Source organism: Gopherus evgoodei, chromosome 8 (assembly GCF_007399415.2).
Source record: "Gopherus evgoodei ecotype Sinaloan lineage chromosome 8, rGopEvg1_v1.p, whole genome shotgun sequence".
Lineage (NCBI taxonomy): Eukaryota > Metazoa > Chordata > Testudines > Testudinidae > Gopherus > Gopherus evgoodei.
In genome coordinates, this window is record NC_044329.1 from 15,101,816 (window position 1) to 15,129,754 (window position 27,939).

At 44.1% G+C, this 27,939-nt stretch overlaps 1 protein-coding gene across 4 annotated transcripts in view; it reads left to right on the top strand.

Annotated features, from left to right (window-relative positions):
• The window catches only part of SLC22A4 (solute carrier family 22 member 4), a 95,939-nt gene that overhangs the window by 43,490 nt on the left and 24,510 nt on the right, over positions 1 to 27,939 (top strand). For 3 of the 4 annotated variants that reach the window (XM_030571625.1, XM_030571628.1, XM_030571627.1), the window contains 6 exons: positions 3,314 to 3,440; positions 7,596 to 7,702; positions 8,675 to 8,889; positions 9,554 to 9,736; positions 16,079 to 16,214; positions 19,415 to 22,083. In XM_030571625.1, the coding sequence (XP_030427485.1) occupies positions 3,314 to 3,440; positions 7,596 to 7,702; positions 8,675 to 8,889; positions 9,554 to 9,736; positions 16,079 to 16,214; positions 19,415 to 19,496 (850 nt within the window). In that variant the 3' untranslated portion in view covers positions 19,497 to 22,083. Of the gene's footprint in view, positions 1 to 3,313; positions 3,441 to 7,595; positions 7,703 to 8,674; positions 8,890 to 9,553; positions 9,737 to 16,078; positions 16,215 to 19,414; positions 22,084 to 27,939 lie in introns of those variants that run through there. The other variant, XM_030571626.1, reaches the window with a different exon arrangement.

A 27,939-nucleotide genomic window follows, 5' to 3' on the forward strand; every position in this document is an offset into this window, starting at 1 on the left:
TCCATCACAAATACCTTCTTAACAGGGCTTTGATGGAAATGCAGACAAGCCACTAGCTGTCTCTAGGTCTAGCAAGCTTACCCAGACCCTTACTTTTTTTACTTTTCCCTGTTTTGCCACTTGGGAGGATGTCAGCAATAGGCTTTGGCAGTGACAGTTTACCAGACATAAAGAGATTCTCCTTGCATCTCATTTCTCTTTGCATGCAAACCACGCTCCACTCCTTGGTTTTTTGTTTTGTTTTTTGGTCTCTCCTTTGCACTCATTCTTCCCCCCTCCTCACCCAAATTCCTTTTTAAACTGACACCAGTTTAAAGAAACGTTACCTCTCACCCATGGATGGTTATGCACTTCCACTGTGAAAAGAAAACCATACAGAGACAAGACAGGAAAGCCTTATGTTTTTGATTGGCCCTGTAGGCAGATTAGAGGAGGGATGCTGTGCTTGCCCTTTCGCTGCATCTGTGGAGAGAGTGCACTCATTTCCTGATAGAGGTGAGAAACGTGAGGTGTCTCCCTCACCCCCCAAAACATACATGTTCTCTTAAAAAAGTTACATGAAATTGGTCCTTCTTTTCACGCTGGTCTTAACCAGGAAGCTCCTTTCTTGTTCTTCTGAAGCAGCCGCATTTATGATACATTTAGACCTCAAAAAGAACAGTGTCTTTATCGCACTGTTAAGTAAAGCAAATAGACTTGTATCCTACACAGTGTGAAATACCATTCAGCTCCATTTTTCTGCTCTTTGAATTTGGCTGAAACCATGAAGTAAAACCCTTTAAAAACGCTTTTCAGTGCCTGCTTGCTATCACCAGACTAGAGAGTTGGTCAGAAATTTGATCCCTCTCCAGAGTGGCATTTTAAATAATGCTTCTATTTAACCTGAAATGCCTTAAAATCCTTGGCTTCAATACGGCATTGCTTGCTTTTCCTCTACGACGCGCAGCTTCATTTTGTTAGTGGGCGTAATGGAGGAAAAGTAGGTATTTGAACATAGACATCCAATTGGAGAAGCTGACTGTCGCTAGAGTATAAATCCTACAAGAGCTATGGTGGCTCACTGAACTGTTTCACTGGCCTCTTGCTGCTGGAGACGTAGATTCAAAGCCCTGCCTTGGGGTACCAGTGAAGTTGTGCTTGGCGGCTGTTCTTCCTAGTTTTTGTTTGTCTGCATTGCAAAACATCCATATGGATTGGCCTGACTCTCATCCTCCTCTTCAGGGTCTGGGACTGGAGAGGCAAAGAGATGGTAGGTGAGGATTGAGGTGCATTGGCAGAGGTATCTAAGGGAAGCTTGCACAGTGCCTGCCAGTGGCTCTTATGAACCAATATATTTTCTTAATAACTTTTATACAGTGAAATAAGAACTAGCCTGTCAAAAGCTTAGTAAGATAAATACTCCAAAGGTATTCCGAGTATCCCTTGCTTCTGCAATCTGCATTTGTATTCATTAACTGACCTGTAAAGAAATGCAGTGGGGGAGACAGTAGTAGAAAAATGTTAATCAACCCTTTGAGAAGAGGTCTAGCAGCTGCGTTGCAGGTCGTGAGGGTATCTTGGCAGTCTCTGACCTATTGTTCCATAGAGAGGGAAAATTACCATTGACTACAGAGAGCAAGACAGGAGCAGTTAGGATTGAAGGATTTAGAGTTTTTAAAACAGTGGGAAAGGAGAGGCATGTCCTTCTAGTTTGTGTTTGTTATTAATGGACATAATCATGTTTGGCTTTTACCCGTTGGATCCAATCATGTCCACAAGGTGGCACTACTGCCGTTCTCTTAGCCTGATCAGTTTTGTGATATGAAGATGACGAAGAAGGTTGTGTGTAATCTCGATGGCAAATAGCCTTTAAATAGATTTGCACTTTCCTTTAAATATCTCCGCCACAACTCTACACCGTTTGTGTGCTGTGTACAACTATGATTGCTTTTTATGCTACCTAACTTAATATTGCTATTTACCAAGAAACTTCTGACTCTCTAATGGAATTTAATTATCCCCTTAATGTACATGAATACAATTAATTTCAGAAACAAATTATAGGAAGAGTGCCCTCTCCTGCAAGTATTTGACCATGTGAGTCGTTACCCATGTGCTTGAGCAGTACCATTGAGCTCAGTTGTACAGGAACTCCTCACTTAAAGTCATTGGGGTTAACATTGTTCCGTTGTTACGTTGCTGGTCAATTAGGGAACATGCTTGTTTAAAGTTGTGCAATGCTCCCTTCTAACGTCTTTGGCAGCCGCCTGCTTTGTCTACTGCCTGCAGGAAGAGCAGCCCGTTGCAGCTAGCTGGTGGGGGCTTAGAACCAGGGTGGACTGGCAGCCTCTATCAGCTCCCCGCTCCCCTAAGTTGCCTGTGTAGCAGCTGCCTGCAGTTCATCTGTGTCCCTCCCTCCACTGCCATGTGCTGCTCCTGCCTTCTGCCTTGGAGCTGCTTCCCGAGACTTCGGCTTCCTGTGCGAGGGGAGGGAAGGAAGCGGGGGGCTAATGTCAGGGTGTCCCCCTCCCTCCTGCTCCTGCACCCCATTTACCCCATCTTCCATAGAGCAGGGCTCAGGATGGAGGGAGCTTGCAGCAGCTGCCCTCTCAGCAAGCTGATCTAATTAACAAGGCAGTGCACTTAAGGGAAATGTGCATATCTCCCTCCATTCCTGCTGCCTTGTGTAGAAAGAGAGTTAACCCTTGAGGGCTCAGCCAATTGCTAATTCATCATTTAGCAGTAAGAGAAATATCCCACCCTCTGACTCCTCCACCTCAACCAAGCTTCACAATCATCATCACTGTGTACCAGTGTTAAATTGTTTGTTTAAAACTTATACTGTGTGTGTATATGTGTATATATATAGTCTTTTGTCTGGTGAAAAAAATTTCCCTGGGACCTAGCCCCCTCATTTACATTAATTCTTCTGAGGAAATTGGATTCACTTAACATAGTTTCGCTTAAAGTCGCATTTTTCAGTAACATAAACACAACCTTAAGTGAGGAGTTACTGTACTACTCATTATGGGTAAAGTGACCCACATGCTTATCTGTTGGGAGGCTTGGACCCTACTGCAGGAAGTGATCTATTACTGAGATGGCAAAATCCATCCCCAAAGTGTGTTTAATAAAGATAATTAAGTCATAAGATGACCAGATGTCCTGCTTTTATAGGGACAGTCCCGATTTTGGGGTCATTTTCTTATGTAGGCTCCTATTACCCCTCACCCCCCGTCCTGATTTTTCACACTTGCAGTCTGGTCACCCTATTAAGTCAGCAGTTGTGATCATTGTGGAAATGTTGATTCAGTCCTTCTGAAATTTGTTGCAGGGTCATTCCTGAATCTCCCCGGTGGCTGATCTCTCAGGGAAGATTTAAAGAGGCAGAAATCATCATCCGAAAGGCTGCAAAAACAAATGGCATTGTAGCCCCAGCTATGCTGTTTGACTCCACAGAGGTACGTTTTCATATGTCTTGCCTCAACTGGGTGGGATGGGGGGGAGGACGGAGGGACTATATGACCTCTTTAGGTCTCTTCCAGTTCTCCCTACAGTTCTGGGATTCTAATCTGCTACTTGGCAACCTTTGCTATTTTCCTGTTCAGGCATTTCATGTCCATATTCTGAGGGTATATCTACACTATGGGATTATTCCGATTTTACATAAACCGGTTTTGTAAAACAGATTGTATAAAGTTGAGCGCACGTGGCCACACTAAGCACATTAATTCGGCGGTGTGCATCCATGTACTGAGGCTAGCGTCGATTTCCGGAGCATTGCGCTGTGGATAGCTGTCAGCTGTCCCTTAGCTATCCCATAGTTCCTACAGTCTCCCCCACCCATTGGATTTCTGGGTTGAGATCCCAATGCAAAAACAGTGTTGCGGGTGATTCTGGGTAAATGTCGTCACTCAGTCCTTCCTCCGTGAAACAACGGCAGGCAATCATTTCACTTCCCTCCTCCCCCAACCCTCCTGGGCTACCGTGGCAGTGTCCTCCCATTTGTGTGATGAAGTAATAAAGAATGCAGGAATAAGAAACACTGACTTTTTAGTGAGATAAAATGACGGGGAGGCAGCCTCCAGCTGCTATGATAGTCCAGGCAGTACAGAATCTTTTCTTTAGACATGAAAGGGAGGGGGGCTGATGGAGCTCAGCCTCCGCTTGCTATGATGAAGATGGTTACCAGCTGTTCTGTACCATCTTCCGGGAATGACCGGGAGTCATTCCCATTTTTACCGAGGCCAGGCAGGAGCACTCATGGGCTGATGATGATGATGGATAGCTGTCATATTGTACCATCTGCCACCGGGAAGAGGATGCTGGTGTTCAGCGCTGCAGCACCCTGTCTACCAGCAGCATGCAGTAGACATAGGGTGACACTGAAAAAAAGCGAGAAACGTTTTTTTCCCCCTTTTCTTTCGGGGGTGGGGGAGAAGGGTGTAAATTGACGACATATACCCTGAAACACCCGGGAAAATGTTTTTGACCCTTCAGGCACTGGGAGCTCAGCCAAGAATGCAAATGCTTTTCGGAGACTGCGGGGACTCAGTACCCCCTCCCTCCCTCCATGAGCGTCCATTTGATTCTTTGGCTTTCCGTTAACATTTGTCACACAACACTGTGGCCTCTGTCTATCATAGCCTGGAGATTTTTTCAAATGCTTTGTCATTTCATCTTCTGTAACGGAGCTCTGATAGAACAGATTTGTCTCCCCGTACAGCGATCAGATCCAGTATCTCCTATACGGTCCATGCTGGAGCTCTTTTTGGATTTGGGACTGCATCGCCACCCATGCTGATCAGAGCTCCACGCTGGGCAAACAGGAAATGAAATTCAAAAGTTTGCGGGGCTTTTCCTGTCTACCTGGCCAGTGCATCCGAGTTCAGATTGCTTTCCAGAGCGGTCAGAATGGTGCACTGTGGGATACCACCCAGAGGCCAATACCGTGGATTTGTGTCCACACTAACCCTAATCCGACATGGCAATACCGATTTCAGTGCTACTCCTCTCATCGGGGAGGAGTACAGAAACCAGTTTAAAGAGCCCTTTATATCGATATAAAGGGCTTCGTAGTGTGGACGGGTGCAGGGTTAAATCGGTTTAACGCTGCTAAATTCAGTTTAAACGTGTAGTGTAGACCAGGCCTGAGAAGCCAGAACACCAAACAGTTCAAAGCACAGCTCTGTCATGAGTTGTTTAGTAAATTGTCCAGGTTCAATACTTGCTGTGACATGAGGCAGTTGGTGGTGGCTCATTTGCGTCAGTAAATCAAAAACATTCAGCTGGAGTTGCTGTTTATTTTTGCAGTAAGGTCTCTACTCTTCAGCAATGACGTTCTCTGGCTTTCAGTCAGGACTGGCTTGTCTCACCGGTGTAACGAACTGTCTATCATTAGGTACCACTGCTTCACTCAGAAAAATGAGAAATTAAAATACATTAATCTTCATCGTGGTTGGATGCACTATTGACAGCTGATCATTTAATTTAAACATAGTTCTTCCAGATGGAAGGATCTGTGTGGAGCAGCTGTTCTGGTACCCAGATTTTATAATGCATATGTGCACTTGCTAGTAGGAGGCGCCAAAGGAGAAGGCAGGGCATCACTGAAGAACCTGTCAGTCCCAGCACAGCACCGAAGGGCACCCGTAATAAATAAACATGCATAGTGTGTAGGCTGTTCCATTGCCCCACAGCTAAGTAGTCCTTTTTCATTGTCTTAGTACACTGTTGGCTCTGTGTGTGTGCATGGGGGGGTTATTATTTGTTTTCTGGCTTTTTAATAATGATCTGGTGGTAAAAGGGCTCCATTTTAATTAAGAACATTTAGTCCTTTCGTAGGAATGATACCTCTTGGCTAATCTTCTTAGTTACAAAGAAAAAAGCCTAGCACAGAAAGCTTATTCACATTTAAGGGTTGACTGCAACACAAATAATACAGTGACTGAGCATTTGTGATCTTGTCTCCCTCTAGCGACTAGCTCCGTGAGCATAATAGCCGGCTAGTAGCTCTGCTTAATTAAATGGTAGCGGCTCATACTCTCTGGTGATTATGATCCTCGGTTTCAGTCCCTTCTGTGTTTATTACATGTGCACATGTCTTTTACATGAGACTTTATGTATTGTCATATAAATAGCCACATTTTAAGCTCCATATAATCCACAGCACAGTACAAAACCACATGTTGTTATGACTTTTCTACAAGAAAAATGTGTTCTTTGATGAACTTGCTGCTTGGCAGCATAAACTACTCAAATATTGTTTAGTTTTTGATTATGCCACTTAAAATCTGTTCTTGACAAGCAAGTGTGTTTTGAGCGTGGGAATTGTATCCTCTGACAGCTGTGAGAAAGAAAAGCACTTCCTTTCTGGCTCAGCCACAGCTCCAGTAGAAAAGTCTGCTTTTCATCACTGCCTCATGCCTTTCAGATTAAGTGGCAATACAGCCACTCTTTTCCCCCACACACCAACCATACAAGTCTGATCCTGATGTCAGCCTTTACATTTGCCAGTGGATGATGCCTGCACAATGTATGTTCTGTTAAAATAACCTTAGTGCTTGTGAGCGATGCCAGACGGACGTTCCTAGAAAGTGAAAACTTCTAGCTAGCCAAACAGGAACAGCCAAGGAAGCAGCACTTCAGCTTCCCCCAGGCAGACCAGGAATGTGACACAGCCTTGTCATCTGGGACTGAGAGGTTAGCTCTGTTTCATGCCCATTTTATGCCCAGCTGGGCTGGCCCCGCACCTGAGACTAACTTGGTATCTGTTGGGGCAGTGGCCTTTGTAGTAATGGCACCAGCCTACTAAGCCCTGAACCGAGATCACCAGCTCCTTTCTTCATCCTGGGCTTCTAAATGGTAATAATGTTTGGCCACTCTTGGCCCAAGGAGGGTGTAATTCTTAGGTGGGAACCCTTCCTCCACACTTTGAATCAGTTGGACCCAGCAAAGAAGACTCTGCACATGCCAGATTGGCTGGAGAGGGTCTGTTTCCACTACCAAATGGTCTGTCAGCCTCCACTAACATGGGAAGCAGTGGTGGCAAATATCATCACAGTAATTGAGGTCAGGACTGAACTCCAATTTCCCATGTGCTGTTGGAACCAACCACTGCTAAATAGGCAGCAGAGCTTGAGGATTTTTTATTTTACACTGATCTTTGTATTCTAAATAAAGACAGATCTCAATAGGCAGTGAGGCCAGTCCTGGGAGTGCCTTTGTACAGCACGAAGAAGGAGAAGTTAGTGCAAGTTTTTGCTGTTAGATTTTCTAGTCTTTGATGACTTGTTCACTGATTTCTAGACCAAATTGGTGCTGGTGTGTCCGTGCTGCCCTATGTCACAGCAACTTAAAGTTACTTTGGAGTACCACTGGGGTAGAGAATAATCAAGATTCCTACGAAACACCTTTGCTGGTGCAGAATTGGTTGTGTGGCAGTCGATCTGTGTATTTTCTGCCCTTTCACTTTACTTGGAAGGGTTAATGTGGGGCTATATTTTCATAACCTCCACCCTCCCAAGTTTGTGTGTTAAGATTTTTTCTCCACGGATTGGATTGATCTTTTCCTTGGGTATAGGGATATTTTGTGTTTGTTTTCCTTTCCCCCTCAGATGCAGGATATGAAGCTTCAGCAGCAGCAGCAGCAGAAGGCATACATTTTGGACTTGTTCAGAACCCGAAACATTGCAGTTATCACTGTTATGTCATTGTTGCTGTGGTAAGTGGATGTGTGATCCTAAAGGACATGGACAACAAACAATCTGTTTGTGATGCCTGTTGTAGTTTTTTCTAATAACCAGTCTCATAAACTGGGACCTATTTCAATGGGGGAATCTGCATAGGGTGTCTAAATACCTGCATTAAGGTGCTTGCATCCGTGTTGAGCCAGGTAGAGATTTGTGCTGCTAAGCATGGATGTGAGCATGCAAATTTATGATAACTATATTGATGATGAGCATTTCTATAGCACATTGTGTACTCAGAATGCTGCTGTAAAAAAACAACAGCCCACAATCTTATCCACACAACATCCGTGTGAAGTACCTATTGCCGTCTTGTAGGTATAGCAAAAGAGGTCATGTGCCTTGCTCAAGGCTACATAGCAGTTCAGTAGCAGAACAAGAATTAAAACTCAGTATATGACTGTCAATCTGTGATCCAGTCCTTTAGACTCCACTGCCTCCCACCTACAGGAATGGCTAGTTCCTTTTGGATGTCAAATTGAGGTGTCCCAAGATTTGAAATCCAATCTTCCAGCTCTCTTATGCAGAACCATAGCATTCAGAGGCTGTAATGGAGTTTTTTATGAGTACTCCAAGAATTTTAACAGAATTTGCTCTAGGGATTGTAGCTGGCGTGCTGTAATGAACTGAAAGATTTCAGGGCTTCTTACTTCACTATGTTGTTAATGGATTTGTCACAGTGAAACACCATTATGAATAACTTCCAGTGAGCCTTTCATTTGCCATATTGTATATGGGAGGGAGCGTTAAGTTAGGGTTCTGCGGAGAGGATTGTGTTCATGCATTTTTAGTACAAAAAGAAGCTGCAGGGCGAAAGACTTAGAAACTGCTGTAGCTATTGAAATTCTGAAAACCATCCCATCGCTGCTGATGTTTGGTACAGTGCTGTTTCTGAAACAGAATCTTGGGTAACACTGTAGAGACTTTACTTTTTACGCATCTTTCAGGATGTTAACATCAATTGGTTACTTTGGACTGTCACTCAACACTCCCAACTTGCATGGAAATGCCTACATCAATTGCTTCCTCTCAGCCATTATTGAAGTTCCAGCTTATGTGATTGCCTGGCTGCTCCTCCGAACCTTGCCTCGGCGGTATTCCATATCTGGCACCTTGTTCTTAGGGGGAGGGGTTATTCTCTTCATTCAGCTGGTGCCTACAGGTATGAGCTTCAACTCATGACATAAAAATAAAATATATCCTACAGTGCCATCTAACTGCTCCAGTCAAGAGTTTGAAACCAGAAAGTTCCTGGGTGAAATTTGCACCAAACCTCAATCATTTGTGGCTTGATTTGATTTGGGTTTGAGGGTTTTTCTTCCGTACATACTGCAGCTCTCATTGAGTTTACTGGGTGCTGTGTTGCTCAGCACATCTGAATATCAAACTATTGATCTGCTTATGCTTCAGATGACCAGCTCATAAAATTGGATAAACTACAAAACACAGCTGCCTCTGAACTGGAGTCACTGCTTACAGAAATCAGAAGTTCTCCGAATTTCAGCGTAGACTTCAGTAGAACCTAAATGCATTGCTGATCAGATATGAATTTAAGCATGTGCTTATGTAGTTTGCTGAATCAGAGCTGTAATGCATTTCAAGTGCACTCTCAGATTGGGGATGAAGCAAAGTCCTGGTAGTACAAAATAAGCTGCCTGCTCAAATTATGAATTGGATAATCTAGGTCTGGGGGGTGGTTATGATAAGAGAAGGCTACAGTTATAGAGAGGTGAAAAGCTGACGTCGTTAGGAGGTAAAAGCAATGGCAGTAACAAGCATGGGAACTTGATGCAGCTTTATTGATCCTTATTTAATTTTATTTTCAGACTTACACATCCTGTCTGTCTTCCTGGTGATGCTGGGGAAGTTTGGGATCACATCCGCATTCTCAATGCTTTATGTCTACACTTCTGAGCTCTACCCAACAATAGTAAGAAACATGGCAGTTGGAGCTACTTCCATGTCCTCCAGGGTGGGCAGCATCATCGCTCCTTACTTTGTTTACCTTGGTGAGATGTCTTCTGTCATTTGGCTTGAATTTAAACAGATGAGAGCAAACTGCACAGAAAAGTTATCCCAGAGAATGGGCGCAAGCTAGAAAGCCCTGGTGCTCCCGGATTTTTAAACCAACTTTTTAGATCTTATAATTTCAGTCACTTTCCTACATTTTGGGCCATTTTGTTTTACACCAAAGAAAATAAATGACGTTACTCCAGTTTTATACAGGTGCAGCAGTGATGTATCGGGCCCTTTTATTCTCTTTGATTGAGGCAGGTGCTTTCCAAACAGAAGAGGCCTGGTCACTCTGCTCACTATCCAGAGACAAAGAGGGAAAGCAAAGGGGTGAAACATACAAGTAGAGTGGCTGAGATGATACTTTGCCACATCTTGATAGTGCACTCTTGAAAACTAATCTCAGTCACTCCTGAAATTTGCCATTATCAGTCAGCTAATTTCCCAAGGGCATGATGGCCCAAATGGGCCTTTGGGAGAGACTTAAATATAGAAAGCATAGTGGTGGCCTAATTGATTAGCACATGTAGTGCATTCATTGCATAGCGGTCAGCAGGGCCGGCTCTAGGCACCAGTGCTCCAAGCGTGTGCTTGGGGCGGCACTTTTTTTTTTGCTTGGGGTGCAAAAAGAACCGCCCCCCCTGCTCACCTCCGTTCCAGTGCCGCCGCTCCACTTCTCCTCCCTCCCTCCCTCCCAGGCTTGCCACGCAAATCAGCTGTTTTGTGGCAAGCCTGGGAGGGAGAGGGTAGAAGCGGAGCAGCAGCAATGCGCTCAGGGAAGCAGGCGGAGCGGAGGTGAGCTGTGGTAGTGGGGAGCGTGGGAAGGGCCACAGGAAGTAACCCTGGGGTGGGGCAGAGGAACCGCTCCCCCCCCCCGCCGCCAGCTCACTTTCGCCTCCTCCCTCGAGCGTGCTGCCACTCTGCTTCTCCCCCCTCCCTCCCAGGCTTGCCTGGGAGAGAGGGATAGGAGGGGAAATGCGGCACCCCCGGGGGAGGAGGCAGGGCTAGGAATTTGGGGAAGGGGTTAGAATGGGGCGGGGAAGGGGCGGAGTTGGGATGGGGCCGGGGGGGTGCGGGAACATTTTTTTGCTTGGGGCAGCAAAAAACTTGGAGCTGGCCCTGGCGGTCAGCGTAGAAGAGAGCACAGAGACTTTTCAGATGCTGAAAAACAGGCAGATGAAGGTCAGATAATCTCTTGGCATCTATACTTTACTGAAAATGGTACTTAGAAAATATGCTGTATAATGTGTACACAGTGGTGTGAACATATAATATATCAAATTACACACAAAACACTATGTTAAAAGAAATGTTAAGGCTGCCAAGTCAAACACTCAAAAGTAAAAGGAAATTCAGCCCCTTTGTGCGTATGCACTACGGCAGTCTTTAATTAGCTGTTCACATAGCATTTTATAGATGGAGAGCTGAGGCACCTAGAGATTAAAGTCAAAAGTATCCACTCATTTTGGTTGCTCAATTTGCGATGGGTAGGTCCTGATTTTTTTTTCAGAGTCCTTAACCTATGAAGTGCCACATGATGCTATAAGCAGACCTTTGATTGATTTCTATTGCCGCTGTGAGTGTTCAGCACTCCTATATATCAGACCCCAGGGTCTTAAGTGAAGCACTGAGGGACCACCTCTGAGAAGTTTGGTCTAAGTGATTTAACTAGCCTTACATAGAGAAACTGAGTCACAGGCAAGGATAGAATCCACTTCTTCAGAGCAGCATTCAGTTGCCTTAGATATGAGACAACATGCTGTCTCTTCCTACAATCTATTGCCTCCTTCATTACACCACTTCCAAGTTCTGCAGCAAATGAAGCAGGAGTCCTAACAGATAAGTCTCCTTCACTACAGAACCCTGATTCATCTCTAGATCAGGACCATCCTGAATGAGATGGGTCCTGCAGAAAAAATGGTATGTGTTCAAGTAATTAAAGACTGTATCCTAATGCTTAAGTATAAAAGGGTCGAGTTGCACAGACTTAATTCTGGCACTTTTGAGTGCTTGATTTTGCAACCCTGGTGTTTTTAATGTTTGCAACCCTGGTGTATGCAACCCTGGTGTTTTCTGTTTGCGACTTCTTTGGTTTCTAAAAAAGCACATTGAAATAATAGAAATTCCATTAAGTGGAATCATATTGACACCCCCAAGTTCATCAGCAGCCTAGGAACTTTTAGATCTAACAGAGTAACTATTAGCTATAGTAGCTTGTGATCCACTGTGTGGACCAGCAGTAGTAGGGGATGAGACACACACACACTTTGCCAGTGGACTTCACAGGTAGCAGAGAAATGGTGAGACTCGGGAATCTTGGTTTCCATTCAAGGTTCTGAAAAGGAATGAAATAGATATGGACCCTTGTGCACATTTCCCCACAAGCTTGACCCCTCTCCTGTCCTATCCCTTCCAGCCTGTCCCAGTTGGTCTCTTCACTACTCCTAGCTCTGTATCCCAGTCCCATTCTTTATCCCCACCCAGTCGCTATCCCTGCTCCTCAGGTGTCTCACCCCATCCCAGTTTCCTTGCCCACTCGGTCGTAGTCTCTCCATCCAGGTTCACTGTGTGAGTGCCAGCCTCTCATCCCCGCCCCTCCCAACCAGTCACAGTCTCCTTGTTCAGTCAGTCCCAGTTCCCCTGTGTGGCTTCTCGGGGCGCGGAGGGCTGTGAGTCACCTTATTGCCAGCTTTCTCCAGTGCCTGTGCCAGTCGGGTGTTAGCTCCCTAACACAACCAGCCTGTCAGGCACATGAGCGCTCTCCTCCGGGCTACACCTGCAGATTGACAGTGGATGCACTGCAGCCCGCAAGTTCCTTCAAAGGGTCCACTTGTGGAGTCCAGCTCCTAATCACTGGATATCCACAGAAAGTCCAGCTCATCTGAAACAGTGTGTCCCAGTTTTCACCTAGCCCACGACTCCTGTATCACACACAGCACTTGTTCAATGGTAGTAAAACAAAAGAGAATTTATTTGAATCTCCATTTTTCTTCTTAAACAGAAACAAGTGGAGTGATGGAAACAAATGGTTCCATACGAAACAAAATCATAAAATGTGAAGTAGGGCCTACCCTTATTCATCGTTACCTGTCCTAGCTAATAAAGTAGATTCTCACTCCAAAGTTCAGTCTTTTGCAGTGCTGGCTAGCCCCAAGGAGCTAGGACCCCGTCTTTCACAAAGCACCTCCACTCATCCAGGTACCACCTCAGTGGACGGATGTAGAATGTCTTTCTCCACCCTGTGATATACTGAATCAGTCTTTATTCACAGACAGGGCGCCCCCCTCACTCTTCTGTCCTTCCTTGTCGCTTCCAAGTGGTTTTTATGTTTAATTTTTCTGGGTTGGTGCAAAGGTATACAACTGAGCAAAACATTATGTAATCAGCTAGCAAGAGAGAGGTGAGAGTTCCCTCTCCCTTGAATGGGCCAGCACCATTCCCATGGTGACTCACTTTTACTTCAAGACCATAAGGGTATAATTTTAAATATAGTTAAAGAATAATGTTACTATTACCCATATACGCATCGCACAATGATTATGAGTCTTGATAAGTTACAAGCTTTCAGTAGAGACCTCTCATGCTACCCTTTATGGATAACTATCATGAAACCAGTGTGTTAGGTGTAGTGAGTTTGTTAAGTCTGAGACAAGAGTTGCTTGTAAGGAACAGTGAGCCCTTTCCCACTTGGCTGTGTGACATCCCCCTTCCAATCTGTCTCTCCTCTCCCACCCCACTGACTCCCAGTCTCCCTCCCTGGACTCCTCATCCAATCTCTGCCTCCCACCACCTTCCCGGCTCCTTGTTCCAGTCCCACTCTTCCCCCAAGCTCTTCATCCAGTCTGTGTCCTCCTCCCCTGTTTTCCTCACTGGCTCCCAGTTTTCCACCCTCCTACTCCAAGTTTCCTTGCCCAACCAGTGCCAGTCTCCCGCTTCCAGTTCCAGTCTCCTTGCCAGACAGACCCAGTCTCAGCAGATGCCTTGTCCATGTCTATTCCTTTCCCTGCTTTTGTCCCCTAAACATTCAGATCAGACAGGTTCCTCCTCCACACTGTCTGAATGCCAGGAGGGGAGTTCTTGAGACAGGCTCCCTGCTCTCAGTTCCAAAACCTATCCCCACCCTAATTAGGAGCAGCCATTACAGGACAAATCCTTTTCAACAACTGTAGTCCTGGGTTGGAAAGTCCTCAGCTGCTCTGTGGGGATGGCCCACATGCACTCTGTCACAGGAGGGGAGCTGAGAGTGACTCGAACATACTCAAGGAGAACAGAAGCCTCAGAGGTTTAGCTGCTTCTAGCAAGACTCCACTGAGCATATGTAACCTGCAGGTGTTTTCCAGAGGCTTGTAACTAGGCCAAATTTGGGTGGTTATTTGCTGGGATGGCACAAGACATGTTCTGGACATGAGGATAGCACCCCTCTCTCCCCCTGGAGATGGTAAAGGTTCCCAGCAAAACAATTGCATTAACCTTCTTAACATGGGCAAAACAACTTATGTTTTCCCTAATCTTCTCTGAAATAGCTGAACCATTTTTGCTGAAACTTTAAAATAATAATAACAACAATGAATAATTCAGCTTGAGCAGACACCTGGAATGGAAAACTTCAGCCTGAAAGGTTCCCTTTTGGCAAAGCTATAAACAGTGAAAAACAGCATCTTGCAATGAGACTTGTCAGATGACTCAGCTGCTCCTATAATAAATTTCCTGTTACTCTGCATTCTCACATGATTAAATATTTGTATAAACATTATGGACAAGAACTGTAGCTGCCATTAAGTGAGTATAGCTCCACTGATATTAGTGAAGCTATATGTCCATTATATGCCCAGCTGCTCAGCTCATATATATATAATTTTCTAATATATAAGGACTGATTCTCCTCTCCTGTCTCTTAAGTGGCTTTTAAACCAATGTAACTCCATTTACATCAAGAGAATTAATCCTGATTTATGATGACAGAGAAAGTGAGGGGAGAATTTTACGTATACTGTCTCACCCATGTGTTTGAACATGGCAAAATTTTCAAATCATTTATCACCATGTGAGTCTCTCATCTAATGTTTTAGCAACTATTACAGTCACAAAACTACCAGCTTGTGGCCAGGATTTCTGTTTATTCTTTGTAATAAAAAAAAAATTCCTTCTGTTTCAATCTCTTTGTTTGTTCAGCACATAAGGCAGTGCAGCCCTAATCCTGCTTGGGATCCTTGAATGTTAATGCAATGCAAATAATCATTAATAATAATGCAGAGGTTATTCATATAGTAAGGAAAAAATGTGATTTTTCTCGTATTTTGGATTCCTATGTCCCATGGGCCTGCCATCAGGACGGTGGCGCACTGATGGAGGAAGTCACACATATTTAAAATAGGAAAAGATAAGGTTTAGGAGAAGGCCATGAGCTGTTGATGTTTGCTTCGGCTAAATTACGACCATATAGTTTAGCCAGTTATTGAATGAAGATGGAGATCAAAGCGCAAACATTGGCTTCCTCTGATACACCAGAGATCTTTGGTGTTTAATCCTAGCTTTGTTCTCTACCTCGTAAAGTCTACAGGTGTAACTTCAATCAGAGATAATATCGTCATGTGCAGAGTACATCTATTCTATATAAGATACTCTCTGGTTCCATGGTTTGCACCTTTTCTGAAAGGTCCCTAATGTTCTGTGCTATTGTGGTTTGCAGATTTTGCATCCTGACCATACACCTGTGCACAAACGTAAAGCTTCTGGGGATAGTAGTTACTTTCCAATCCCAAACCTGATTCTGACTAGACCAAGGGCACTGTCTGTCACAGGAGGCCTGATGCTTTCCCCACTTCTAATCAAGTTTTTTTTGAACGTGCTGTTAGTGGAGGAAGTTTAATTTTTATTTAATGAAGTTTTACTGTGAGGCTAAGATTTGAGTCCAAATATAAACAGACTATTGAAGGCTCACTTCCTCCAGCAGTGGTACTAGAACAATTGTGTTTATCTTGCCAAGACATTTGTTATCCTACATTGAAGAAGCAGCATGTGGGAGCTGTTAAATGGTACATAATTAGTGCCAGAGTAGTAACTGGCAACCCAGATGAGATACGGCTGGTGATATGTGATCATCCCATATTGTCGTTTGGCATATTTTTAATTGAAAAACCCTTTGGATAGGATTGGCAGGTACATAAGTAACTCCAGTTTGGGATTCACTTGTGCTGATTTCTAGGTGGAAATATTGGCTAACAAATTATGCAAAGTGAATTATACAATATAGTGATGTCTTGAATATTTATTCTATCTATGAGCTTGTTGTGATGGTTGGTGTATAACTCATGTTGCCATGTCCGGTGTTCTGCCAGGTGCCTATGACAGATTCCTGCCTTACATTCTCATGGGAAGCCTGACTGTGCTGATAGGGATCCTTACCCTGTTTCTCCCAGAAAGTTATGGAAATCCTCTCCCTGAGACCTTTGACCAGATGCTAAGAGTAAAAGGGTAAGTGGATTTCATTCACTCCATAGATCTGAAACGTACAACCATAACCAGTTCAGTATCATTTCCTCATTGCACTAAACAAATGAGTATTTTACAGGTCTGTTCCAATAGACCAGGGGTTCTCAAACTTCATTGCACTACAACCCCCTTTTGACAACAAAACTTACTACATGACCCCAGGAGGGAGGACCGAAGCCCCACTGCCCCAGGCCGGGGGGTGAGGAAGCTGAATCCCAAGGGCTTCAGCCTCGGGGAGGGGGCCTGTAACCTGAGTCCCGCTGCCCAAGGCTGAAGCTCTTAGGATTCAGCTTTGGCCACGGGGCGGTGGGGCTCAGGCTTTGGCCTCAGATCCCAGCAAGTATAAGTCAGCCCTGGCGAACCCATTAAAAAGGGGTGGCGACCCACTTTGGGGTCCCAAACCACAGTTTGAGAACCGCTGCAATAGACCAAACCTTTCAGAAGTGACCTCTGATTTTTAGTGCCTGGCTTGATATACAGTGGGACTGATCTTTCAGACTTGCTGAGCACCCATGACTCCCAACTGAAGTCCTGTGGGTGCTCAGACTTTTTGGAAACAAGACCAACAGTGCTTTGAGATAAGCACTCAGACGTCAGAGTCCTTTTTTGAAATGTTATCCTGAATGGCTCCAGTACTCACAGTAGAGGTCTTCACTGTTATTAGTGGGCTCAGTAAACAGAGTGTTTAACAGACCAAAATTTCTCTTGTATGTTGGGGGCAGCATGGCCCAGTGGATTGAACTCAAAGCCAGGAATGCCTGAGCTGTGGTGTTAGTATTTATTATAGAAGCACAACCAGTGTGTCAGGCGCTATACAACAGCAGTTCTCATCCTGGGGCCCAGGGCCCACTGGGGGGGATGCAAGCAGGTTTTAGGGGGTCTGCCAAAATAAACCAGAGAGTAGGGCCGGTGTTAGACTTACTGGGGCCGGGGGCTGAAGCTGAAGCTCGAACAACTTAGCTTTGCAGGCCTGCTGTGGCATGGGGGCCCGGGCAATTGCCCTGCTTGCTACCCCCTAATGCCAGCCATGGCCTTTAGACCCATAGACTTTAAGGTCAGAAGGGACCATTATGATCATCTAGTCTGACCTCCTGCACAATGCAGGCCACAGAATCTCACCCACATACTCCTGTAACAAACCCCTAACCTATGTCTGAGTTATTGAAGCCCTCAAATCGTGATTTAAAGACCTCAAGGTCTTTAATCTTCTGGAAATTCAGAAAGAGGAGTTGTGGAACAGGCGGACTGTGGAGTTTTTATAGCATGTTCAGGGGGGCCTCCCGGTGTATAAGAGACAGGGGTAAACATGGTCCCGTGCTGGGGTACTTTCATCTTAAATAGATGGACAATCCAGATTGTCCCAGGAGGACGGTTTTGTCTTAGATCATTTTTTTAAGATAGGTGGCTACCAATTTTTTTTTTTTTTTAAATTGAAGACGTCTGTTTTGAGGCAGGATTTGGAATAAGAGGTTGGGAGCAGGATACACTGGGTCAGGAGGGAGCCTCAGGTGTGTTCCAACTACTACCACTGAATTGCTTTGCATCATCTAGGGCAAATCACCACACCTCTCTGGGTGCCTTTCCTTCATCTTTAAAATAGGGATAATATTTTCATCCCTCACACGGATGCTGTATTAATTAGACCATGTGTATGTAAGAGAGACAAGGTGGGTGAGGTAGCACACAATCATATGTAGAGAACATTGCAAATTTTTTGTATTTTCCCTTCTAGTATATAGAAAGGCTGTTCATTTAATAGGATTGTTCTTGTTTCATTTAAATAACGCTTTGTCCTTTGAATAGAAAGAGATTGGGCTCTACTATGAAAACAGGATTTCAGCATTTATAGTTCTTTTCTTTTGGTAGATAAAGAGCTGCTGGTATAATTTGAGACAGATTACCCGCCACTCCCGCCCCTGACGCTCCTTCCTGTAGCTATAAAGAACATGCAATGTTCTCTTGCTACACTGGATGCTTCTGTTTGGGTCACCCTGTACAAACGTGTCAACTGAAATCTTATGCATGCACACACATGCGTAGAGATGCCATGTGCCAAATCTGCAGTTGGTTCTAACGTTTGTCATAACTGTTTTATGGGGACGGTTTGTGATTAAAATAAGTTAGTTACAGAATGCTCTGCTCTCAGAACTCCTAGCATTCCAATGAGACACCGACACTTTATATAGTGCTCTGCAGCAGGTGCCAGTGGGGATGGGGAGAAGGGGCTGTGTGGTGAGGCAACGTACCTATCCCTGAAAAGAGATGTAGTATTGTACTTTGTGTATTGTGGCTTGTGCTTTAAGTGACTGTACTTGTGCATATTGCAGTTATAACACTGTGAGAGGCAAATCCTGTCTTCCTTCCCCAATGGGTGAAGAGAGGCCTGGATGCATGTAATTCTGCTGTGTGGGGTGAAGGTAGGGGAAAACTGATGAGCCTGGACAGATATAAACCTCTTGTGCTCCACTGAGGGTTTTCCAATATGCTGCAGCTGAGGGGACATCTGAGCTGAGCCCAACTATGCATATGTGCTGGCCATTTTCTTTCTACCTTCTTCCATCACCAGGGAAAGAGTGGGGGCTGTGGTAGCCATAGTGCAACTCCCCTACCACATAGCCAGGTTATTCTGGCTCAGCACTGTGGGCAGATTTGATCTTAAAGAGCAATAAATATTTGGAGAAGGCTGGAACTGCCTATAAAAGGCTATCCATGATGTACATAAGGGTCTGTAATTCTCAGGGTAAGAGGCACTCCTGAGGAAATGCCTGCTGCTCCTTGTCACTGTTAGGGGTTTCCTAGGTGTTTGATCTGTGGTTTGTAAGTTCTTAAATTGATAAAACTTTAACTGCAACTACTGGGCACAGCTGAAATTTTGCCACAAGCCTCATGCACACACTTCCTAAACACATGCTCTTTGTGTGGGTGGATGAAACGATCTCCATTGGACCAGCGAGTATTGACACGCAGTCTCGCAAACGTTCATTTTATCATCTCTTCAGTCCAGAAGGGGGTTCCTTCTAGAGCATCACATCCCAATGTAATGGGCTCTTCTGCAGTTTGATATTGGAAGATGTTTTCAGTGATGCAGCTCGGTTAGTTTAGCGGTTTTGCTTGGGAGCGGAATGGCTCATGTCTGGTTCCTATGAAATGTTCTGTAGCCCTCAAATCTTACTCATTTTCAGATTCAGAAACAGACAACGCACCAACCATGTAAGGAGTTCAAAGGAGATTGAAGACTCCAAGACTCAGATAACACCGCTATGATTAGGCTCTGCATCTCCTGATGGGCTGGAAAAAGAACAAGTACTGCTCAATGCTTTTCCTACCAGAATAAAACTTGGGGTCAAAACTACTGGTGCCACATAGTTATGAACCTACAATCTCCTGTACTATTGTACTAAATATAGTGCTGTGAAGATGCCATTTACTTCCATAGGATTCCCCATAGTTTATCCTCAGTGACCTGATTTTCAGAGGTTTCAGTCAGCTGTCGCTTCTGTTTAAGTAGGAAGCTATGAATGCTCAGCACCCTCTGAAAATCAGGTTATAAGAGAGCATTAGGAGCAGTCACAGCACTGACTCAATGGAATCTTGCACTCAAAAGCTGCTTAAACGTGAACTGAAATACCAAAGTAAAAAATTAGTTCAAGATTCTAACGCCGGTATTTTCAAAGGAGAACTATTTCAAAGTCTTAACGCTTAAATGAACATTACAAAAAAAGTTAGAACAATATTAGATGAAGAGTCAAATGACAGCGCTGCTTGCAGTGCAATACACTTTATACTTATGCTGTTAGTTCGTGCACTACAGGCTTTCGAACAAATACTGCGTTAGAAGAAAACAGTGTTATAATGCTTTCTTAGCAAAAAGATATTTTAGTTGCATACGTACTTTCTGGCCAAATGAAATCTGCCTAGCCTGCCGGATTGATGATGGTTAATCATTATTCAGAAGGTGACATTCCCCTACTGTGCACAGGATCAGCAAAAGGAGTATGCACCAGTTAAGCCTCAGTCTGGAAGCTTAAGGGGGATTTGAGTGCTGTTTGTCTTGTGTAGGCCCTTGGCACAGGAGTGAATTTCACCTTAGTAAGTTTAAACAAAGAGAGAAACTTCATAACCTCTCACCTACTTAAATTGTGTAACTGGCATGCACTGCCATCTGGGCTTCCTGAAGCTTTTTTGCTTTCATGTGGAAGCCAGTTGTGGCTGAGACACAACACAGCACAACACAGCACATCAGTAATGATAGAGAAACAGTCATTTATGAAACTGAATCTATCAGGCAAAGGTATTCAAACAGAAATTAAATTGAAGTGCATCAGACTGTGTATTTCAGGCGTAAAGACTCTGGCTTTGAAAATCAAACCTTTATTTTGCATAAATGGTTTGGCATATTGATAATGTAGCGCAAGGCGGCCATTGTCCTGGGCCAAGGTTCTGTTCAGTTGCTGCTATCTCATCTCTTTTCAGACAGTGTTTTCTTCATAAGGCATTTGCAATATTTAAAGAATTGATATAGCTGATTTTTTTTTAATATAGAGGAAATTCCCTTTGGTATAACATGTAGAATAACTGTTTAGATGACTTCAGTTACCATTTTCATCAAACCCTTGATATTAGCATGGCATAGAGCTGTTTACATGAGATGTGGGGATTGGGCTAGGTATATTGTGGCCATATTTTTCTATAAAAAAGGTGATACGTATTCTCTTTGATGTGATCAGAGACTTGGATATTTCTGAAACCAGTTGAAATATTTTTATACTCTTGTAACTTCTTAGGGTCACAGAAAACTTAATTTTGCATGTTTTTAATTAAAATAAAAAACAAGTTTGTCTATGTTTTTGACAGCTTGTGTTTATCAGTCCATTTCCCAGGCCTGTAGCACTGATACATCTCATATAGTTTAAGTATTAGCAGCTTTAATTTTTAATGAGACTGTTTTTGACATTAGAGGACTGTACTCAGAAGAGTGTGAAACTGTTATAACAAGGACTTTAAATTGTGTCTAAACCTAGCAAAAAAGGAGTTACTTCACCTGATGGAGCATTTGCAAGGAGGCTTTCTGTCTTCCGATGAATCTCTCCCAGGTTTGAACAGTGATGTCTGAAGAAATCCCTCTATGGAGGGATCAAGAGGGGCAAAAAGTCCAGTTTCTGGCACTATTATTATTTTATTTATTTCTTCTAAAATGGTAAAGCCTCCCTAAGAGAATTGCATAGGCTTAAAATGCTGCTGGACAAGTTTTAACATACACTTGATTTTGCCTAGCACTGCAGTCCTCATGATAAGTTGTCTGCCTCTCAAATACAGCTTTGATTATAAAATTTTTCAGATAAGTTATAAGTTGGGGCTCAATATGGGAGCTGTAAATTTATGAGCAGTCAGGGTACCACTTGTAAAGCAGTGCTTTGGGGTTGGGGAAGGAAAGGACTATTCCCATTGATTTTGCTGGGAGTTGTATTATTCCTCGTGTGCCCTGATAATCACATATACCCTGCTGTGTCTGTATAATCTATCCTCAGCAAGATCTGAAGCTGGCTTATTGGAGCTGCTGAAGTATAGACGAAAATGTGGCAGTTGCCATTAGCTTGTTTTTCTTTATTATAATAAAAATGTGCACTGACCTATTATATAACCTATTTTATCTGTGGACTGTAACTGAAAAGAGTGAAGTCTCCGATGTGTTTAAAATTTTGTGAAAGGAAGTCTCTTTCTTTAAGACATTGACTAAATTATGTTTCAGTAACTGGCTATCATAGTTATGAATCTGTTTGAATAGGCTCATAAGGTGTGTGTGTGGGGGGGGGAGGTTATCAGGGCCGGCTCTAGCCATTTCGCCGCCCCAAGCACGGCGGCACGCCGCAGGGGGCGCTCTGCCGCTCCCCGGTCCCGCAGCTCCGGTGGACCTCCCGCAGGCATGCCTGCGGATGCTCCACCGCAGCCGCGGGACCAGCGGACCCTCCGCAGGGACGCCTGCGAGAGGTCCACCGGAGCCGTCTGCCGCCCTCCCGGCAACCGGCAGAGTGCCCCCCCGTGGCATGCCGCCCCAAGCACGCGCTTGGCGTGCTGGGGCCTGGAGCGGCCCTGGGGGAAATACAAGTGAAATCTAATCTGCAAGCGAATGGGAAAAGTTTGCAAAAGCTAGACGTTCATTTCAAGTTCTTCTTGTACCAGATTGGGCTTGGTGAATGTACTTTAACAATAGAGCCCCAGGAGAGAGCCACTGCTACAGGCAAAGAAGGATTGTTTTGGTCTTAAAAGCCTGTGGACTTTTAATTTGCAGACTTCTTTAAAAGTTCGCAGAACTCTAGTGACTGATGTCTGAGCCTAGAACTCTTCATTGCAAATTGTTAAATGCTCTCCAAGTCTTAAAAGGATGCTGTCTAGACCAGGGGTTTGCAACCTTTTTCTTTCTGAGGCCTCCCAAACATGCTATAAAAACTCCACAGCCTGCTTGTTCCACAACTCTTCCTGCATTTCCAGTAGATCAGGGGGTCTCAAACTGGGGGTCAGGACCCCTTAGGGGGTCGCGAGGTTATTACATGGGGTGTTGCGAGCTGTCAGCCTCAACCCCAAAACCTATTTGGCCTCCAGCATTTATAATGCTATTAAATATATTTCAAGTGTTTTACTTTATAAGGGGGGTCGCACTCAGAGGTTCCTATGTGAAAGGGGTCACCAGTACAAAAGTTTGAGAATCACTGCAGTAGATTAAAAGCCAGGGCTAGCATTAGGGGATATCAAGCACGGCAATTGCCCGGGGCCCCACATTACAGGGGACCTGCAAAGCTAAGTTGTTCGGGCTTCTGCTTCAGCCTCAGGTCCCAGTGAGACTAACATTGGCCCTACTATCTGATTTATTTTGGCAGACCCCCTAAAACCTGCTTGCAGTCCCCCAGTGGGCCTCGGACCCCTGGTTGAGAAGCATTGGTCTAGACAAAGTCCTTTTTGGAAGGGTCACTGGAGAGTGGCTTTACTTTGTCTCATTCTTCAGACTGCAGCGAGGAGCAGCTTCATTTTTGCTGCTGATGGATTCTTAATCAGAATGTTGTTAGAGCAGATATGTTTAACTCACTTGGGGCCCAACATTTAAACTTCGTAAGACAATTTTGCCAGAAATATCCCCTCCCTGAGACCACTAGATACTGTATGAAAACAGTTTAGTTTTTTAAACATATGCCCTCTGCAGTGTTTGTAACTCAAACATTAAAGCACAGAACCTGAAAATGAAACTGACTGAAGAAAAGTGTTGCGGACTGCACTGATATTCATTATCCAAAGTGAGACGAATGTAGGAAGTAAACAAACAACAGAAATAGCGGAAAGTAATTAGATTTTTTTTTAAAATTGGAAGTTTTAAAATCCAGAATGGTAAAATATTAGGAAATATATTTAAAATATAACTTAAGTGGACAGTAACCCTATCTATGTGTGACATTCCTTGGAAATGGGGGGTGTACCCCAGCTTATTATTAGACAGGTCGAGAAGTCATTTAACATTTAGTTAGCATGGAATAAGTGTGTGTGTCGGGGGAGAGAGAATGGGAAGTGGGAGCGCTACAGTAAGCTCTTCCAGAATGGAGAACTATCAAGATAGGGCAGTCTTTTGGCCTAATAACACTGATAGTGTTCTTTTAAGGTTACGGATTCTTAAGGCCCCAATCCTGCAAGCTAATTGGTGTCGGTGCACTCCTGCGCTAACACAGCACCCCTTTGAGGTCAATGGGACTCTGCTTGGGTGAAAAGCCTCTGTCTACATGGATCCATTGTAGGGTCAGGTGCATCCTTCCATGAAATTTTAAAATACACATTCTGAAACACTAAGTTCTCATGTCCATTTAATTTCCTTTGTGGTAATTAAGTGTAAATAGGTGTTCCCCAAGCTGAGAATGTTCTAAAGAGAAAGTTTAATATTCAGTGTAATTGTTTGGTACTGATCGGTTTTCATTTTCTTTTTGGGGACGGGGAAGGAGGGGTCTTCTAATAATTAGTTGCCTATGGTGCTTGATGAAACACACGTAAGTTGTATCTAATGTTTGTGGGACTATAGTTTGTTTATAAGTAGCATTTTTTTTGGGTCTCCTAATGCTTTGTATCTGTCATAAAGTCTGGAAAATAAAATCTTATTGGCAACAAGCATCAGTGAATGTGGTTTTTATTCCAGATTTTAAAAAAAAACTGAACAAATATTCCAAAGTCATTATTAATGAATCACTGTTGACGTCAAACCTTTTCCAGGTTCTCTGAGCAAAAGGCACTCACTGAAACTGTGAACCTGATTGGGGAATATGGGCAGAAGAGCCAGGGCCCGGGGGCTTCAAAATGAAATGAAATGAAAACAAAAAATGAGACAATAAAGAAAATAGGGGGAGTAGATGGCTCTAGTGTGAAATTCAAATTATTCTGTAGGCTTCGGAATTGTGACCTCATTCTGAGGGTAGGTTTGTTTTGGGTTTTTTTGCTGGCATACGTGATATATATTCACTTTCCATGAAAACAGACCTTGAGGGAAAGCACCTCCAAAAAGGACTATCAATCTTTATCATTTTCCTGTGCCAACAAGACCTGGGTGCCTTCAAGGAGATGCTGACAAATTGCAGATTTAACCCCGTCCAGGCTATTGAGTTGTTCCCTTATGCATTTCTAAGCTATTTACTATCCCACGTAGCTTTTTCTGAGGATAATTCACCCTCTCTGTGCCCAAATTGATTAATCGATACCAGTGCCATGAAGATTAATCCTTCATGGTGGAGAAGAAAAGGGCAGCACAATTCAGATTCCAGAAAGCTCCATCCTCACGCTACTAAAAAGTCCTCACGCCCCAGCTGCTTATGTTTTCATACCTTACTAATCTAACTGCCCTCACTCAAGTGTTAAATTGCCCCTCCACCCCCATGGATGTGGAAGCTTGTCACTTGGTACTTGATGGAATATTTAAATCTTGATAGCTAAATTGTCCAGCTGGAAGGCAATTTGTGCTCTGATAGATGAATGATTTTAATAGAAAACAGCCAAAACAAAGTGGTTTACTATACAATATTAATTTTAACAGTATCAAATATAAGCAATTCACTGCTCAATGATTTGATCTAGTGGGGTATTTCCCATTGAAGGAAGCATAGATTAGTGCTTGAAACAAAAGACTGGGAACTAGGCAATTTGATGATAGCAGTAGTCCTATATGTGACATGGCTTGCTGCGTGACTTTGAGCACATTAGCTAATCTCTGCCTCATTTCCCCATCTCAAGTGTGACTACATACTTCACTATTGAATAGGCTTTGTGGCTTAATTTATTTTGAATAATGTTTTTAAACTGCATAGATGTCCTAGGATAGAAGTGCAAAGTCTTACTATTATTGCTCCCAGAGAGCAATAATTTTCAATTTTTAGTGGACAGGAGTTTTCTATAGTTAGGTTTTAAAATGGTACTTGACTAAAGTTCAGAACTCTTATCACAACAAGCTTAATCATTGTGACGTAAATACTGTTGTGAAAAAAGTTGCTGTTGCTTTGACTATGCATCAGTGTGGATCCCAGTGTCCTTGCACATATGCCTCATGCACATAACCAGAAATCTTGGAGTAGCAGTGCCCATCAGGACCATGCACACACTCTGGCCTTCTTGGGCTTCTGTACAAGGGCATAAAGGGCGGAGTGGCTGCAACCCTCCCTCAGTTCCCTTAACTGCCCGTGGCAGTGAGATGGAACCTAGTGAGTGTCCGGCCATCAGCTCTTAGCTTCAGCTAAACCTTACCACAAACCTCCTGAATTCTTCAGAACCCCTTGGCTACCTTTATCTTTGACCACTATACTGGGGGATGGGGGGCGGGGTGGTCTAGCCATCTTGACCAAATGAGGATGGCTAGACCCCACCTCTTCTCTCCCCTACACATTCTGGAAAGACCTCCTGTACAGGGCTCCTTAGCATGGTAAGCTCAACCTGCAGTTTTCAAGCCCTGCCCATCCTGTGATTGACTAATACTCTTATAAGAGAGACACAGAAGATGCCTTTCTACCTAGAGGAATTGCACATACCTAGCAGATGCTCAGTGTATCTGTCAATTTCTGGGACGTGTAAGTCACAAAACACAAGGCTCGAATGCCACTTTTTGGCACAATCTATGAATGTCTCATCAGACCCTAAGGAGATGAGCTCTCAAATCCCGCTAGTGGACAAGCCAGTGTTATCCAGAAGACAGACTACACCCAAGACCGGTTCAGAAACGATGGTGCCAAGAAAGGAACTGGTACTGGTATCAACGCCAGCATTGCGCCTAACACCTACATCATCGGAGGTCATAAGTGTGTGCTTTAACACACAGTCTGGCATCAACAGCACAGAGGCTCCAGGCAGAGCTCAGTGTCTTCTCATGAACAGACAACACAAAGCCTCTGGAGATAACTCCACCAGTTAAGTCACACTTGATCTTCTCACATCTCACAATACTGAAAGTCTTTAAAAGACTTCTTCATACTTACCCTCTGTTTGGAGACCCAGCTCTCCTTTGAGAATTCACTGTCATTCACCTGACGCTCATGTAGCCTCCCTCAGAATCACTGCCCGAATGTTCGATGCACCACCTTACCATGAAAATGGTCCTTCTGGGGGTCACCACTTCAGCTCGGAGAGTCAGTCAACTCCAGGTTCTCATGGCTGAAGCACCTTATACAATCTTTCATAGAGACAGGTGGTGCTCAGACCAGTCCCCAAGTTCACCCTTAAGGTGGTCTCAGACTTTCACCTAAATCAATTGACTTTAAAAGTAATCTTCTCAAAGCTGCTCTCTGAGAAGAAACTGCACACCCTGGATGAATCCAGAGCGTTACCGCATTACCTTACTGGGCCCAAGTCCTTTTGGCTTTCTACCTGCCTCTTTGTGTCTGTATCTGGCCCATTCAAACACCATGCCATCTTACCACAGAGAATTTCCAGATGGATCACACACTGCATTTGTTCTTGCCATCAGCTGCCAGGTGAGCCTTTCTCTTTGAACATCAAGGCACACTCCATCAGAGCACAGGCTGCATCTATCGCCTGCTTCAGTAATGCTCTAGTCTTGGACATCTGCAATGAGGAGTAACCCAGTGACTTTCCTGAAACATTATGCACATTATGCACTTGACGTGGGTGCCAAGTTTGGGACAGCAGTACTCCAATCACTATTTGATACAAATAGAACCCCTCACTCCCACCATCTGGGGAGGTTATTGCTCACCTGTCACCAACAGCGGGATCCACACTGAAACATACTCGAAGAAAGAGCAGTTACTTACTGTGGAATAACTGTGGTTCTTCACAGTGTACTTTGACATGGCTCCCACAACCTACTTTCCATTCCTGCTTTTCAGCTACCTGAGTCCTCAGCTATGACAGGGTTTGAACTGCAAGGGAACTGGATCAGGGTCGCAGCTGCTGTGCCTTTTATACCCTCACATATGAGGTGGCACATGCGGGGCCGCAACAGATGCTGCCACTCAAAAATGTCCCATCACACAGGCATGAGGCATTTGCACTCTAACATTGGGATCCAGACTGACTATAATATGTCAAAGAACCACTGTTACTGTGGAGTAAGTAACTGTCCTGGTCTGGACCTTTTAGTCTAGAATTTTAAAAAATGTGGTTCAGTTTAGTAGTAGAACGCCATACCCATAATTATACATTACGAATGTCTGGCATTCTGTCCCAGAAAGCAGTA